General features: G+C 42.2%; 1 protein-coding gene across 2 annotated transcripts; it reads left to right on the top strand.

The window, feature by feature from the left end:
- Positions 1-98: 98 nt before the first annotated feature.
- Positions 99-17,158, top strand: RNF34 (ring finger protein 34). 2 transcript variants are annotated; one of them, XM_070515990.1, is made up of 7 exons: positions 147-247; positions 2,509-2,569; positions 10,061-10,279; positions 11,423-11,830; positions 13,616-13,726; positions 13,998-14,199; positions 16,211-17,158. In XM_070515990.1, the coding sequence occupies exons 2-7, from the start codon at positions 2,561-2,563 to the stop codon at positions 16,399-16,401; spliced, it is 1,140 nt and encodes a 379-aa protein (XP_070372091.1). In that variant the 5' UTR covers positions 147-247; positions 2,509-2,560; the 3' UTR covers positions 16,402-17,158. The 2 variants fall into 2 exon arrangements, with proteins under 2 accessions (XP_014714201.2, XP_070372091.1); XM_014858715.3 differs by lacking the exon at positions 2,509-2,569 and having other exon boundaries at positions 99-247.
- Positions 17,159-17,245: the final 87 nt, after the last annotated feature.

Genomic DNA, 17,245 nt, shown 5'->3' with positions numbered 1-17,245 from the left:
ACCTCATTGGTTCTGGCGACCGGCCCCCCGAGTGTCAGCTCCGGATTGGCCGCCTCGACCGCCGCTCGGCGCGCCTACCGGGGGCGCGCGGCGGGCGTGGCCACACCCCTTACGTCCGGACGCTGGGTCGCCTCGGGAGGCGCCGTAATCGCCGCCCAAAAGGAAGGAGGGCGGCTGTGCGAGGAGCTGCTATGGTGTTCAGTTCCCCGGCGGAGCCGACCGAGACGCGGCGGTCGCGGCCATGAAGGTGAGGGGACGGTGGGGCCGGCAGTCCCTCCTCGCCTCTCCTCTCCGGCTGGGGCGTCCGAAGTGCCTTCTTTTCGCCTCAGTGGTTACCCCGCCGGCACCTCGGAGAGCTCCGCTGAGGGGCGGCCCCGGCCGGCGTCTGGGGCCCTCTCCGGGCAGGGCGGAGATCCTGGGCTCCCGGCCTCACTGAGTCCCGCGGCAGCGCCGTCTGCCAGCCCGGGGAGGGGGGAGGCCGGGCACCCGCCGTCTGCGCCGGGCCCGGGCCGCGTCCTCGGGGGCCTGAGGCAGACCCGCTGTGCTCGCCTGAGCCCTCCGAGCCTTTGCCCGCGGCGGCCCGCCCCGAGTTCTTGAGCTAGCCTGAGGGCCGGGGACGGCGCGGAGCTGCCGCAGGACGGAGGGAGAGGAGTGATGCACGGGGTCGCGAGGCGGGGCCGGGCTCGCGGGTTGGACGTGTCTCGGGACAAGCCTGCCCGACGGGTCTCCTTGTCGGCTTGACGCGGGGCCGCGACCTGGAGCGCTGGCGGACTGGGCGCGTCTCGGCGCCGCTAGGTGCGCAGCCGATCGTTTGACAGCTTGAGTTCTCCGAGGTGGGTGTGAGCGTGGGAGCATCCCCGAGAGAAGTTTAAGAAAAGGGGGGAGGCGGGTGGGATTCTGGCCTACTTCTGGAGCCGATCCTCCCCGCTCGGTCGCTGAGAGTCCCGAAGAGCTCTGTGCAGCCGTCAGTTCGGGTATTGATTCATTCGCCGAGCTCAGCACCGAGCGGGGTGTCACCAGGTGATGCTCTTTCAGACGCAGACGGTTTCCTGAGTCCCCACGGCGGGGTGGGCTTGGTGTGGGGGAGGAAAAGAGAGCGAACTGCTGGTTTGGAACTCCACCTTCCACCTTCGCGGAGCCGCGAGGACTGGCTGCGGAGGGTCGATGGGGAGAGTCCCGTGCCTGGGAGAGACTCAGCACGTGTTTCGTGATACTTTTCCTGGGTGTTAGCTAAGAGGGCGACTTGGTGAACAGAAGTAACGGAAAGCATAATCCCACCTTTTAGGAGTTTATCAATCGAAAGGGAAAACACATGCGCAGGTAACCGCATTACCAGGCAGAATGTGATGTAAGGTATCAAGAAAACGCAAAACCCGCAGGAGCAAGGAAGGCTATTTCTGGCTGCAGGAAGCAAGGAAGATTTTTGGGATGGATAACTTTTGAACTGTGCGTTTAAACACGAGGATATTGTAAGAGCTTATTTTTAACTTCCCAGTTTCGTTATAAAATACTACTTCAACTTAGAATACCTATTAAAATGTCTAAAACTAGCTTTCTTTCCTTAAAACCATCGTCTTACTATGTTAAGACCCGAAAACAAAGCAAGGATCTTTATATATATAATTTTACCTCAAAGAATGTCAGTGTCGTCATCAATATTAAATTCATGGTCCATCAAGGAACTACATGTAGAAGGAGAGAAGTAGGGACAGGTCCAGTGTTGAAATTTTTAATCAAGTTCTTTAAAAATAGAAGTATTTTTGAATTTAAGTGGAAGATGCTGCTGAGTTGAAATTTTAGAAACAAAGTTTGGTGGCAGTTGAAAATGTAGAAAAGATAGATATTTTATGAAGCAAGATGCAGATCTAAATAGACATCAATCTGTGCAAGATGACAATTATGAAGATACTACTTTTCATTTATGTTTTTTATGGAAAGTAGACTCACAAAACTTGAATTTCAGCTATTTATTATTTAACTTTGTTTTATATTGAAATTGTTTAATTGTGGGGTATGCTCATCTGTAGCTTTCTGGGCAAGGTTGGTGATTCCTGCTATGGAATTCTAACATGTGAATGTTCATCTAGGCAAGTACTTCTTTCAGTGGAATTAAAATTACTTTAAAAGCTGAGCAATCAGACAAGTACATCTTCACTTATAGCCAGGAGCAGCTGATTTTAGTATCTGTGTGGAAGGGGTATTTACTTTCTTCTTTTAATTTGTTTAGAAACTGATGTTTTGAAATAGGTTTTACCTCTCAAAGACTCAAGAAACTGTTTAACATTAGAGTAGCGTCTACTAAACTCCCTATAAGGGATTTAAAAATAAATCCAGATTGGTGTCCTGTATGTAATTTAATCCTCCTTCCTGTTTTTCCATACTTATATTGATCTCACCCTTAATTTTACTTAATCATTTTCATTCTTCCAAGTTCAAAATGAGATATCAAGGAAAAGGTAATCTGTTGAATGTAATTTCCTTTTCCTTTTTTTTTTTTTTCTCTGAAAGGTGAGGGAATGATGCTAAGGATCAAGTATGAAAAAGAAAACAAAACACAAACATGAGACAGGTAACATTTATGATCTCCAGCTCACGTTATTTTAAAAATCTATCAATTTAGCCAAATATCTTGCCTAAAAATATTACATTTTTAAGATGAGCATCATGTAGCCTGCTTAAGGTCCAAATGGTATGAGAGAAAGAATTTAGAATGTAGAATTCCCTGTTTTGTGGTATATGGTCTGATATCTGGTCATTGAGAGAGCAGAGTTCCCTGCATATTGTACTTCAATTGAAGCAGCAGTTTCCATAAGAAATCCTTTCACGTTTGAAGGAGCATGTTTCTCAAGTGGCTCTAGTTAGAGCAAAGATTTTTGCTGATTATCTCAATTGTTTCTTCTGCTTTGCTTTAAGTTCGGTAGGAAAGTTTAACCTAATTGAAATTTAAACTGTAAAACTTATTCTTTTACATCACCAGCACTAAGATTTGAAGGATTTTTTTGTGTTTAACATAAGGACATTGAGTTTCAGTAAACTGGTTGTTCAGAATTTAAAACAAAGCCTATAGTGAGTGAGTTCTCTGAGGTGCTGCAAGAATTGAATCCCTGCCTCGTCCTAGTAGCTTCTTACAACATCCAAGAAAAACAGTGTTCTTGAATTTGAAACTTCTAGGTTTCTATTTAAAGTAACTGTGTAAAATATTACCATATTCAATTTAGAGTTCTGGCAAGCAACTCCTAGGAGGTGGCTTTATTGTTACTGCTGTTTACCCAGTTTAATCAGAAGCGGATGATCTAGTCTGTGAGCGTTTAGTGTCCTGCTGTTTTCAAATCCGTCAACTTACTCTTTGTCTTTGACATTTAATCTTCCTGGAAACCACCATAGCTTTCCTGAGTCTTCCTTCTAGTTTGCCTGGTCACTGTTACATTTGGTGGAGTCATTAAAAGGGATCACATCTGATGTAGTTTAGAATAGGAGTCGAAATTTGTAGTAAACTTTTTATTAATTCTTTAAATAGAGCATTTAGGAAGTATTTTCCCCCCAGGGATTCTAAAAGCACATTAGATCAGGCACATGCTCTGACGCTCAATCAAAGACAGCTGAACCTTGAGGCGTGTTGAAAACTCTGGCACTCTTCCAGAAAGAAGGCTGGGCTACTGTTTTTGTGAAGAAACAGTACATTTCCTCTTGCTTTTGTTGACTGAAATGGTGATTGAGAATGGGTTTATGTTGTGTGAATCTGACTGAGGAATCAGAGTGCTTATAAAATTGGTAGTCTGTTGTTATGGAAATAAGTGTCACAGTACTGGAAACCGTCAGTCTTGCTCTCCTGCAAATTGTTTAGGTTTGTGGCTAACATGCCCTCCGCTCCTTTATACTGCTACAGAGGGGAGGGAATTTCTAATTCATTCTCCGGGAAGGAACAGTAGAGGAGGAATGCTTTCAGCCTTTCTGCTACTAGAGAAAGAAGAGGAACTTTTGTGTCAGTGAGTTTTAGCCAAAGAGCTAAACATGCTTGGCTCAGTACTTTCTGGGAACTCCTCAGATCTGTCTTCCTGTGGAAGGATGGCAGTCTGGTCTCCTAGATGATAAGCTCCTGTCTCTCAGCTGTGCCAGTGACTGGGTGGCATATTATCAAGACCAAATAGCTGCAGAGCTAAAGTCATGTTCTCCACTTGGTGTTATTAGTAAAAAAGCAAACATTTAAATTTCTATTTGTCTGATTTCTTAATTAGTTCCAAATTGGGAGTGAAAAAAAGGTAGTGGTATTGGTGCCCTAAAATTTTGGTGCACTGGCTTTGAAAAAAGCACGAGAACTGGCATCGGATACCAGAATAATGTGAAGAGATGTAGGTGTCTGGGGCAGGGCAGATAGGAGGCTTTAGAATGTAATTTTTGACTATAGGCCGTGTAAGTTTTTAATATGATGCCTGGTTCTTAACCAGCCAGGCACGCCATGATCCTATGGCTGATCTATTCGGGAGCAATTTTGGCCTAAGGGGGTGTGTAGGAAAGGGATTAGATTATCAAGAAAAAGTCATTTATTTTCAGTAGTCATTGACGGGTAGAAAATAAACTGTAAATACAGCTAAATTCCCTGAGCTAGGAGTTTTGTGCCAGTCATAGGTAAATAGTTACTCTATTCAGTTATTCTCTCTGTTGTTTTTGAATTACATTCATGGTCAAGGGAGGAAATGTAGCTATCTTTACAGATTATTGTTCCTTTTAACCTCTTGGATTCATGTGGTTTAGCCAGTAGAGTCCTACTCTCAACCATGGTCCCAAGTAGGATTTAGAATTGTTAGAAGCCCAGATCATAGCTTTGGTTTTCAGAGGTCAGACCTTGGCTTCACTCATGGAAGGGTAGTGGATTTTCTTTTTTTTTAATCAAATAAAAGATGGATGGTGACCCTTACATAAGGAATACGCCTCTTTGGTATTGAGGCAGAGTAACAACTCAGTGAGTTTACTGCAAATTCAAAAGCCAAAGTGCTGCGCCTTGTGTACTGTCTGTCTAGGAATTGGGTTTGCACAGAAAATCTGGGAGGAGATGGAGTAGTTTGGAAAATATGCTTCAATCTTACTACCAAAAGGTGAGCAACAAGTGAATAAAAGACAAATAAGGGAATGGAGGCTGATTAAACTGGTGAAAGATCTTAGAGGACAGGAAGACAGAAATGGAAAGAGAAAGAACATGAACTTGAGTCTTTAAAGCTTTTAGAGGGAGGATGCAAAAAGAGGGAAGCTTTTTGGTTATTACCCTAGCAGATAACTGGGCTCCCCCACGAAGTGTGACAAAGGCAGAGAGTCAAGAGCCCAGAGGATAAATTGACATCTCCCCTATTCTTCCCTACCCCGCTTCAAGAGTCCACATTCAGTAAACTGTTGGGAAGATGCTGTCTTAAATCGTTCCCTAATTGCTTTTATTATAGATTCTGTCACTTGAAAATTGGGACTGTTATATCAAGTAGCAACAGAAAATTTGGGCGGATTTGAGATGGGAAGATCGGTGTAGGACACTTCAAGCATTTTTGGGTGAACATCAAGGTGACACTTGTTAGGTAGGGATGCATGTGCCCTGAGGGGACATGCAGAAGAAACTTGGGAAATTGGGACTTTAAGAGAAAGTGCAGGAAAATGAAGCATACTAAAAGAGGCAGGGAGATGGAGCCCAAGCCTGGGGGGATTCGTCTTCTGGGTGGATTCTTCAACTCAGAGGTGAACAAGGACAAAAATAGTTTAAACAATGGCTGTTTTTTGAAAGACCCAGAAATCAGTGTCTTTCTCCTAATATTGAAGATTTCACACAAGAAAACATGTAAAGGAATAAGTTAGGAAATAAAAATTTGGGCCAAAAAGCAAAGAGCAAATAAAATGAAGAAAGGCACCAAATTCCAGCAAAAGTTCCAGGCCAATAGGTGAAAAGGAAGTAATGTAAGAATCAGATTAAATTGTTGAAAACTTAGCTGAGCCCTTCTGAAGGGATTAGGGGAAGCCATAGAGGGAAGGGAAACACCAGAGTCTTGTCCCACTGCTGCGGGGGAACAAAAGGAGCTAGGTTATGAGGAGCATGCGGCTGAGGTGTTGGCCCTAGAACTCTAGAGGCACGGGCCTCAGAAGTAACCATGACTCCTTCCCCTCAGGAATCTGCTGAGAGTGATTCTGCAGCAGAAACCATGTAGGCAGAAGGAGAAATCCCCTAGACTAAGCAGGTGTTAACCTTTTAACCTTGGCTGTAGATTGGAATCACATGGGGATTTTAAAAATATTTTGATGCCCAGGCTGTACCTCAGACCAGTCAATCTCTGGGGCTGGGACCCAGGGACATCAGTATTTTTTAAGGCTCCTCTGGTGAGTCCAACCACTGTCTTAAGGACAGTTTCACAGGCTTAGGCAGTTTCTTAGCAAGAGACAGTGATAGCAGTCCCTGTGGTACAGGACTCAAAATATTGGCTCTGAAGAAGTTAAGGAGGTTGAATCACTAAATAGATCACTTTCAGTTCAGCACTGAGGTGCCAGAAAACACGGGGCTTCAAGGGGAAATGGAAATTAAGTTTTTAATGGGGAAGTTCACATGTTCCGCTTTGTCGGCCCGGGGTTTGCTGGCTTAGATATCGGGTGTAGACCTGTGCACCACTTGTCAAGCCATGCTGTGGCAGGCATCCGACATATAAAGTAAGGAAGATGGGCACAGATGTGAGCTCAGGGCCAGTCTTCCTCAGCAAAAAGAGGAGGATTGGCAGCAGGTGTTAGCTCAGGGCTAATCTTCCTCAAAAAAAAAAAAGTGCTGGATGGGAAATAAAGGTACTTCGAATAAAACTAGTGACTGGAGTGGCCAGCCTGGTGGCATAGTGTTTAAGTTCATGCACTCTCCTTTGGTGTCCCAGAGTTTGTGGCCCGGATCCCGGATGCAGACCTACACACTGCTCATCAAGCCATGCTGTGGTGGCTTCCCACATACAAAATAGAGGAAGATTGGCATGGATGTTAGCTCAGGGAAAACCTTCCTCAAGCGAAAAGAGGAAGATTGGCAACAGATGTTAGCCAGGGCCAATCTTCCTCAACAAAAAAACCTGCCAAAAACAAAACAACAACCCACTAGTGACTGGGGCTTCCACTGTTTCTAATTTCTGAACTTTTAAGAGGGCTGGAATGTTGCAAATGCTACTGTCAGAGGATAACAGTATACATAGATAGATTTATCCTTCAGTATAATGCTAAGAGTATTCTTTTATTGGGAGATTTTGTCCAAATTTAAGTTCACAGATCTAAGGGGGCTAAAACCTAGATTTTTCAGTGTTTCCTCTTTCCCTCCGCTATACTCTTTGGCTGAGTTATACCAAATATTAGGTTATAGCAACATATTTTTGCCTGGGCCAACACTTCGGGGCTTGACTTGGGCTTTGTTTTTTAATTTTAGTTTTATAATGAGATGGCTGAAAGTAGATGGAAGTGTTCTTTTCATTATTTTCCATTCTGGAGAATGAAGAGGAAATTCCCTCCCTTTTATAGAAACGTGAGGAATGGGATGAAATTGTTACCCTCCAATATTGATGTCTATACAGAGATTCCACCTGTTTTCCCAAAATAAATCCTCCTGTTGCCTTAACCAGAGCTGTGAATATTTTCAGCCTAGAATTTTAATGATCATACTCATTAATATGGTTTGAAACTTGTATCCTTCTTTAACTCTAGTTGTAAAACTGATTTCTGGTATAAAAAACAAAATGTGTGACAGTGCTGTTTTTAAAAGGGAGTATCTGGGGCCGGTCCTGTGGCCAAATGGTTAAGTTCACGTGCTCTGCTTCAGCGGCCCAGGGTCTCGCCAGTTTGAATCCTGGGCGTGGACATGGCACCGCTCATCAAGCCATGCTGAGGCGGCATCCCACATGCCACAACTAGAAGGACCCACAACTAAAAAAAAAAATACACAACTATGTACCCAAGGGGCTTTCAGAGAAAAAGGAAAAAAAAAGGGGGGAGTATTGTTTGAGATTTTAAGCCCACTGGATCAGAATCTTTTTTACCTTTATTACTCTTTCTCAACAAGACACAATTTGGACTTGATAGGTAGCACACAAAATTTAAATAATGTTGCATTGCCTTTAAAGAGGTAATATAAAGAAACTTTTTACACAGTTAATTACTCATCAGTCATGGTGGTGGAACTAGATGCTGTGGAAGAAGTTCACTTGAGTTAGGGAGACAACATAACCCAGGAATCAGAAGGGGGATAAAAGCTAACACAGCTGTTTAATGGTTTAGTAGCTAGGTCAGCAGCAAGCTGAAGCTTCTCAAAAACTTCTTTAAACTCTTGGAACAAAGAAAAGTTTATCTCGGTGTTACTTTCTGCAGTTAAGGTATCCCCCCCAAACTGTTATGTGCAGATTTAATTTTTAAAACGTTTTCCATTGTTTTAAGAGCTCACTGTTCAAAGCACTGTGGATGAATCCTTTGCTAAAAGAACACTCAGTTTAAGTGAACTGTTAGTAAATCTGGATTTTCATGCTTTTATGTTTAAATGAACCATGGCTCTAGAGTCTGAGGTATGTGTTTATTTAAAGGTATGAACTATTAATTATAATTTAACCTGACCTTTAAAAGCATCGCTATTTCTTAAGAATTATAGAGTATGAAGCCATATAATACTTAAGTCAGTCACCCTGATACTTAAGACTGTTTGAACCTTGTATTGTGGTTTCTTATTGCTTTACCTACTCTTTTCCTTATATTTAATATAGCATTATTTTTGTGGGTAGCAGCAAGAATAGCACGATCCTTCTACAGCATTCCATATAGCCTTTTAAGGATGTTAAAAAAAATTTTTTTAAAGAGCTTGTTGGAGAAACAGTAGATGTTTGACAGAGATAATAAAATAAATGAAACTGTATGATTGTCATGTGCTGCCATTTTAACTAGTAAGACCTCACCTACCTGGACTTCCCATTACCTATCACATTATCTAGAGTCTAGAATATGCTTAAGAATTAGGACAAGGGACAAAAGCCAATTGGTTCCAAACACTATAGCATTTATACTTTAAGCATGGGAAAATGCCTTGAGCCCTCACTGAAAATGATATTTGTATATATACTTCTAACAAGCGCGGTTATCAGGTTTCCGAGTCTGAAGTCGGAAAGGGGACAGGTTGCTAGAGCTGTAGGTGTAGTGACAGCACTGGTGGCTCACAGGGAAGAGAGGAAAAAACATGAGGCAATACATTAGTTTCAGGCCATTTGGTGGAGTGGCAAATAGCCCTTACACCTCGAGAGGTCATTTTGGTTGAGTCATCAAAAATTGTGTTTAGTATTTTCAATTTGAAGAGGTAGGATAACTGCTTCTTAAGAATATTTTCCTTAGTGTCAAATTAATATATTTTTTATAAAAATTTTGGAAAGTAGAGAAAAACTTAAGAAAATAAATTATAGGAGTTACATTAAAAATCTAGAGAGAGCTTCACTTGACCTTTTGATATTTTTCCAGTCACTTAAAAATATATTTTTTTATTTATGTAGGCCGTAGTTTATTATGGCCAGCTACAAATGGGAGAACAGAAGTTTAATGAAATTCAGTAATGTGAGTTTATATTCTTTCTGCTGAATGACAGCTGGGTAAATCAGCCCCAGCGCAGTCGCCAGTTTAAGGGCGCCAGATAGAATCCAGGCCACTCAGTTACATTTGAATTTCAGATAAACAATGGACAGTTGTTTTGGTATAAGCGCATCCCAAATACTGCGCAGCACGCCCTTCTAGCCAGTCTTTTTCCTATGCATGTGCACATGTATCTTTGAGTGTATGTAGGTTTGTTTGTTTTTTTTACAAGATTGTGTTCATTTTGTCTTTTCCTTTTGTTTAACGAGTATTCTTAATGCCAAATATTCTTTGCAAATGCCAGGAAATTGTCTCTTTCCAAATTGCTTGAAATTTTGACACTTAAAAGAATAATCTGAAAGTTATTTAGAGCAAATATACCTCTCCAGAATGGCATTCTCTGAGGATCCCAGAGAAACCAGGTTCCACTTAGCTTTAAACTCTGGTCCCTACTTGTGTTCTTTTTTAGGCGGGTGCCACGTCTATGTGGGCTTCGTGCTGTGGGCTGCTGAATGAAGTCATGGGAACCGGAGCTGTCAGGGGCCAGCAGTCAGGATTTGCAGGAGGCACTGGTCCATTCAGATTTACACCAAATTCTGATTTTTCCACTTATCCACCAGCACCTACAGAAGGGCCTAATATAGTTTGCAAAGCCTGTGGACTTTCATTTTCAGTCTTTCGAAAGAAGGTGAGTTAGATAAAATTTTACATACAAAAGACATGAATTAGAATTCTTGATTGTATGTTATTTTGAATACTAATGAATGTTTATTTCTTTTTAGAAAAATATCAGAAAGTTAGTCCTATTAATCATTTCCCATTTAGAAAAGTACTCAGTTGAAGGGACTGTATCACTGCTCAGGTTTTCCAACTAGACGTATTACTTGTCACATTGCTCAGGCATTCTTTCCCTTGAGTTCTGTACTTTGATTCTTCCTGATGATGCTTATGTTCTGAAGCAAGAGATTTAATTAGTCTGCAATTTTGTTCAGAGATGATTTACTATAACTGATCTCAAATTTCAAAAAATGTGTCCCTATCCATATTCTTAACTCAAGTGAAGAAATGAGTATATTAAGGTAACTAAATACTGTTTAGAGATTCACCATGAAACACTTGGGCTAAGACAGTTATTTTCTCTAGGAGAGAAAGTCATTTTCTCTGAGAACCATCATCTTGCTATGCCATCTCACAGTCTTTGATCATCAATTCAACCCTTTGAAATACTTACGGAACAAGGTGGTGTTTGTGGCAACAACATGCCAAGCAGAAATGACCACATCTTAGTGGCTTCTGTAAGCTTTGCTACTAGAATGGCTTTGATTGGGATTAAAGCTCTGTAGGGTACAGACTACTGTATTAGTGGGGTCCTCTGTTTGCTTGGATTGACTTTGAGAGATCAGTTGTCTTTCTCTTTCCATCTGTTATGTTTTTGTCCCCTTCTCCAAATGGGGAAATTGTTTGCATAGGAAAAGAGCAGGAAGAGTTTGTAGTTGTGCTTTCTGTTTTATGTGGTTCAAGTCAGCGCTGTTCTGCTAATTACATGTTTGCCTCAAGGAGTGGAAAGGTTTTAATTCATTAACACAAGAGTGTATGTTTTTCTTAAAGGGCTGTATTTGAACTTCTGTGAATCCAAACTGCCTCAGCAGTGACTGTTTTGATTTTCATGGCTTTGGGAATACAAAAATGCCTGTAAGAATAGTCTGGTGCCATGGGGGACTTGATAAGAACCAAAATTGAATTTTAATATAAGGCAAAAAGAAAACTAGTGCTTTCACAATGGCTTGTATCTGGCTATCATTAAATGCTTCTTTTCTGTCTGTTTCTTCAGCATGTATGTTGTGACTGCAAGAAGGATTTTTGCTCTGTTTGTTCAGTCTTACAAGAAAATCTCCGTAGATGTTCCACTTGTCACTTATTACAAGAGACGGCCTTTCAGCGCCCTCAGTTAATGCGACTGAAGGTGAAGGATCTACGGCAGTATCTCATTCTTAGAAACATACCGATCGATACCTGTCGGGAGAAAGAAGACTTGGTGGATCTAGTCCTGTGCCATCATGGGCTGGGCTCTGAGGACGACCTGGACACGAGCAGTCTGAACTCCTCAAGGTCCCAGACTTCTAGCTTTTTTACACATTCATTTTTTTCAAACTATACAGCCCCCTCTGCTACTGTATCTTCGTTTCAGGGAGAGCTTATGGGTGGAGACCGGACCTTAGGATCTGGAGCGTTGGCACAGGTATGAGGGCATAATTACCCCAAGGGCCTGGCACATCTACCCTTGGCCTTATAGTGAGGCCTTTAGGGCTTGATGAGTCCTTGCAGGAACAGAGGTTCCACAAGCTGCTGAACTCTGTGCTCACAGGCTGTCCTGATGGGAGTCGTGGCCCCAAAGTCAGCTATGTGAAGGTCTCCAAAATAGCTCATCAGTCTCTTGACCTTAGTTACCTCATTTTCCCTTCCTTATATAGTTAAATACTAACTGCTGAAATAATGACTGTGAAAAGTAGCATAGAAACATTTGCAGGACTATTTGTGTGTCAGTGACCATGGAAACAATAGTGTAAGTTGACCTAATGCCCAGTGGCCTTGCTACAGTAAAATTGTTTTTATTTAGATAATGGGAAATAGCCATCCAAATTAGTGAAAGAATGTGGTTATGTACTAATTTTAAAGAAATGACAGTACAGAATATTGTCCCAGTGAGGTCCTTGGGCATCCTGATTGAATAACATGCAAGTGCTTGTAATTAATTTTCAATTTGTATATATGAATGATTGTAAAATGCTGAAATAATTGTTTTGAACATTTCTGTCCACACTTAATTGTCTTCTCTGAAGGAGTTAAAAGCAGAGGGAAATTGGTCTAGTTGCCTTTTAAATAGTCATAAATTAGATAAGTACAAATTAGGAGTTTTATTCTTTTCCGAAATGAGAGCTGGCATAATTATGATGCAAACATAAGATCCATCTGACTTCTGTGCCACTGTTGGATGTCTGATACCACTTGGGAGGTGTGGGTCTTTGGATGCTACAGTATGGCGCTTATGAACCAGTGGGGTAGAGTATTTGAAACTGGAAACTGACTCAGGCTGTCGTAGAGCTATGGTCAATAAAGTCGGAAGAAAAAAATGGGAAAGAAGTGCACATAACCCAAATCAAAGGGATTTCTGTTCTTCCTAATGAAAGACTACCTTTGATTGGTGAGGAATTTCGAAAATCTAGAACTAGCATCAGCCATCAGTGAAGAAGTCTTAGAGAGCATTCGTTTTTCTTTTTTTAATTAAAAAATTTGTTTTTAAAGCTTGGCACCTGAGCTAATAACTGCCAGTCTTTTTTTAAATTTTTTTATTCTTCTCCCCAAAGTCCCCCAGTACATAGTTATTTATTCTAGGTGTGAGTGCCTCTTAGTTGTGCTATGTGGGACGCTGCCTCAGCATGGCCTGATGAGCGGTGCCATGTCTGCGCCCAGGATCCAAACCAGTGAAACCCTGGGCCTCCAAAGTGGAGTGCGGGAACTTACCCACTCAGCCACGGGGCCAGCCCCTAGAAAGCATTCTTTAGAATTGGAATGTGCAAGTATGATGTAGGATTGAGATCTTTTCAAAGCAAATGCCCCTGACACTTGGGCTGATTTTAGCCCTTTAGTTTCCACCTATACCTTAGAGGTTCCAGTTAAACCAGCCATATGCAGGTCCTTTGATAATGACGCAGTGCAATTCCATACGCTTATGGCTTTGGCATTCCCTGATAGGATTTTCCTTGGGGAGTTAATACTCTGGTTAGGTTTTACAAATTCACACACATATAGGAATCTGGTTTTTGAGATAACTTTATGGAAGGTAGGGCCCAGCCCTTTGGGAGGGGCAGAGGCATGCAGGATTCAGAGAAGTTGTGGAATATGCCAGGTGTTGCAGTCATTCTTGGGAGAGGACCTATGGAAAGTCTTTCTCCAGTGATAAATACGGGTTGATACTGTTAGGAAAATATGATTCCTGACCTAATCAGATCCATTATGTCTATAGGTACAAAGTGAAGTAGCTTCAGCAAACACAGAAGATGATGATGATGATGATGATGACGATGATGATGAGGAGGATGAGGATGAAGATGATGAAGGAAACTTGGAGGAGCGGGTGAGATCTCCTATAAAATTTTGTTTCCCTGACATGTCAACCTGGCAGGCAGTTAAAATGTCTTTGTGGACTTTTGCTAGATTAGGACAGGGTGTTTCTTCTGTTTGGATGTAGCACAATATAGAAAACACTTCAAGGACTGAGGAGAGGTCTGGGAAGAATATCCAGGGCCAGTGGTGACTATAGGGTGAGGGGAGCATGCCATTTTCCTTGCTGTGGGGAGGTCTGGATTTGCAGGAACAGAGGTAATGGAAGCGCTCTCTGATTTCAGACGCCTGGCCTCTCTAAGAAAAGAGTGAGAGCTTCGCTGTCTGACCTGTCAAGTCTGGACGATGTGGAAGGGATGAGTGTGCGCCAGCTGAAGGAAATCCTGGCTCGGAATTTTGTCAACTATTCTGGCTGTTGTGAAAAATGGGAGCTGGTGGAGAAAGTAAACCGGTTATACAAAGAGAATGAAGAAAACCAAAAGTCATGTAGGTTTCTTTTTTCTTTTTTCCCCTATAGATCCTTCCTTAGGCTTTTAAAAACTGAGCTATTTTGGTCACAAATAAGTCAAATTTATTTTTGAGAAAACTATGCATCCTTTTACTGAGTATGAATTAGTTATATGAACCTGTTTATAGATCTGTTAAATAGTAAGTTCATTATGCGATGTGGGCTCTCAGACTACCATTGCCACGTGAGTTAGGCAATCATCTGTTCAGTCTGATTTTCCTTGCCATAATTTGTTAGAACTCTAATGAAATTCATTGTCTCTAGAAAAATGATTGTTTTCTCACTAACTCCTCCGGCAGGCTAATACGTTGGTTATTTCAATAGTAGCTTTTAAATCCTAACAGTGGAAAAGAAAGTTCCATAGAGCCACGGTAGTTAAGGAGTTCTTAGCATCAAGTATGAGGAGTTTCTTTGTAAGTCACAGAAAGCTGAAGTCAAGAACTTCTGTTATTGATGAAGCATGGAGCAGAAGTCCTCAGCAGATAATAGTGCCAAGCCATAGAGCACTTACAAGCAAGAAAAAAAGAATTCAGTGGTGTTCAGCCTGACAAATATTATGTTCCTATCTAGACTGAAGCAGTCCTCACGTCATTTCTCACAGCCTGGGAAACGGTATTCTGGTAGTGAGGGGAGAAGTCAGTTTACTTAGTAGATGTAAATGCCAGCTGTGTGCTGGGAGTGCATGGCCATTTCCACTCTCCAGGAGTGCACGGTAGAGCTGGCCACGGCATGCATGGTTGTCAAAGTGCCTTTCTCAGTTAACTCACTGCTTAATCTATCCCTGGTCTAATCTCCAGGCTTGTGGAATACAGGGTGTGTTTTGAGCACAGCTGGAATACTTTCCTAGTTTGACTGGCTTCAGCCACTTATGCCGAGATTCACCCCAATAGCCTAGTCTAATCTGCTTGACAGACTCTGGCTCCTCTGCTTTATGCTCAGAAATTCTAAGTGTTAGAAGGAACCTTCCACACAGGAGAGGAGACCAAGGCCCAGATTCTGATTTACTCTCAAGAGCCCTCTAGTGTCTTCTCCATCAGCTTATCTGTCATCTCGTCCCATGAATCCTTTCTCCTCAATCCCCAGGAGTGGAATGGGCTATGAACTAAGACCCCAGATTACAAGACTCTTGACATGGCACTGTTTATTTCTCTTAAATCCAGAGACTACTGGCCCTTTAAGCTTGAATTCCTGTTCTTTCTAACCGTATTCGTGATTCCCCTCCATCCCTTCTATGACCTATAGAAAGGGAAGCCTCAGTGTCCGTAGCTCTATGGCCAAACCCCAGACTGAGATGAACTTTTTAAATTCATTCAGCACCTTTCTTATTCAGAGCCTAGATTTTCTTAGAACCTAAATCTGGCCACAGAGCCAGGATGGCCTATCCCTTCTGAGTTAGACAGACTTTAGCAGTACCAGGGTGGCTGGGAACACAGATGGCTTTTGAGATGCTTCTAAGGCTGGGGTTGTGGGTGCCTTCTCCCAACTACAGGCTACTTGATGTACGACTCTTCATAGCTTTCCTATCAGTGTGGAAATAAAGCTCCTCTTTCTACTGAGATGAGGCTCCGGAGACTGCAAGTTTCCTAATGCCACATAATTGGGCTGGAAATTCCAATGTTCTGACTCTGAGGCCCATATGTACGACAACCAGGGTTTCTTCATTTTTATTTACAGAAATAATCTATCCTTATCACAAAAGCCTTGAATTATATACAGATATAAAATAGAATTAAATAGCTAACATTTGTTGGGCACTTCCTACCTGGCCTTAAGCCAAGCATTTCTCATTTATTCTTCACAAAACTCTGAGATGTAGGCATTATTATTATTATTGCCATTTCTAGTGGAAGGAACCAAAGTGTAGAGAAGTTGGGATTATTTCTCTTACAACACTGGGCTCATTCTGGGCCTGCCGTGGTCACAGCAGGTGACTTCTCAGCCTCCATCAGGTGGCTGTGCCCGAAGCCCCAGCACTCTATTGCCTTTCAGATGGCGAGCGGCTGCAGCTGCAGGACGAGGAAGATGACAGCCTGTGCCGTATCTGCATGGATGCCGTCATCGACTGCGTCCTGCTCGAATGTGGGCACATGGTCACCTGTACCAAGTGTGGCAAACGCATGAGCGAGTGTCCCATTTGCCGGCAGTATGTGGTACGGGCCGTGCACGTGTTCAAGTCCTGAAGCCGAGCCTCTCCCCAACAGGACACTTGCCCCAAGCTTGAGCCCAGGCATTTCAATGCACAGAAGGGACTGGATACTTAGTGTTCAAAGGCTGAAACTATTTTTAAAAATTATTTTCACTACTAACTGGGGACAGAAAGATCCATCCTAAGTTGCAGCAACTTTGGTCCATGCTGTATGCCTGTCAGCCTGTGGACATGCTCAGTTTCCCAGGTTCTTCCGGGCTTCATCACACATCCACGATCACTAATTACTGAAGTCAGACTGCTTACAACTGCTCTCTTTGGAGGACATTTATCCTGTTCTCTTATTTCTCCTTCATCCTATTTTTAACTTAAACTACTCAGATGTTTGAAACTTCTGTTCTTTGGATGAGATCACTGTCCTCAAGTGGCTGACATGGTTCACACTGAGCAGTGGCCCTTCTGAATGTTCACTTTATTAGTCATGTATATTTAAAATGCTACTATTTGATGAATGTAAGTTTCCACATTGTTTCTATTTCTGCGTTTAAACGTAACTGGGAACAACTGACATTCTATAGTCAACTGCCAGGGCCTTAGACTAAACATGTCCATTCCTGTTCAGGTACAGCTTTTTATAGCAAGGGCTGCATCTAGCTTCTTTCATTAGAAAAGTGTGTGTGTGTTAAATTCTTTATTAATGTGTAATCAGTTTACGATGTTTTGTATAGTGAAAGTGTATTTTCCCGCTAGCTAATTTGAACTTTAGGAATAAAATTAGATTTTAAAATATGCTTTTGTTTACATTGTCCTGGTCAGTTCCTAATTCACTTGGGTACAGCATAAATGAGTTGTCTGTGCCTAATCTCGCTCCCTTCTTA

The sequence above is a fragment of the Equus asinus genome, chromosome 8, assembly GCF_041296235.1.
Source record: "Equus asinus isolate D_3611 breed Donkey chromosome 8, EquAss-T2T_v2, whole genome shotgun sequence".
In the NCBI taxonomy this organism is placed as follows: Eukaryota; Metazoa; Chordata; class Mammalia; order Perissodactyla; family Equidae; genus Equus; species Equus asinus.
The sequence above is the reverse complement of the archived record's forward strand: the minus strand, read 5'-3'. Positions and strand labels throughout refer to the sequence as shown.

Excerpts from the sequence above, each read along its gene's own strand:
- RNF34 (XM_070515990.1), top strand. Across the intron at positions 11,831-13,615 it reads GATCTGGAGCGTTGGCACAG|GTACAAAGTGAAGTAGCTTC; the intron begins GTATGAGGGCAT and ends TTATGTCTATAG. Across the intron at positions 14,200-16,210 it reads TGAAGAAAACCAAAAGTCAT|ATGGCGAGCGGCTGCAGCTG; the intron begins GTAGGTTTCTTT and ends ATTGCCTTTCAG.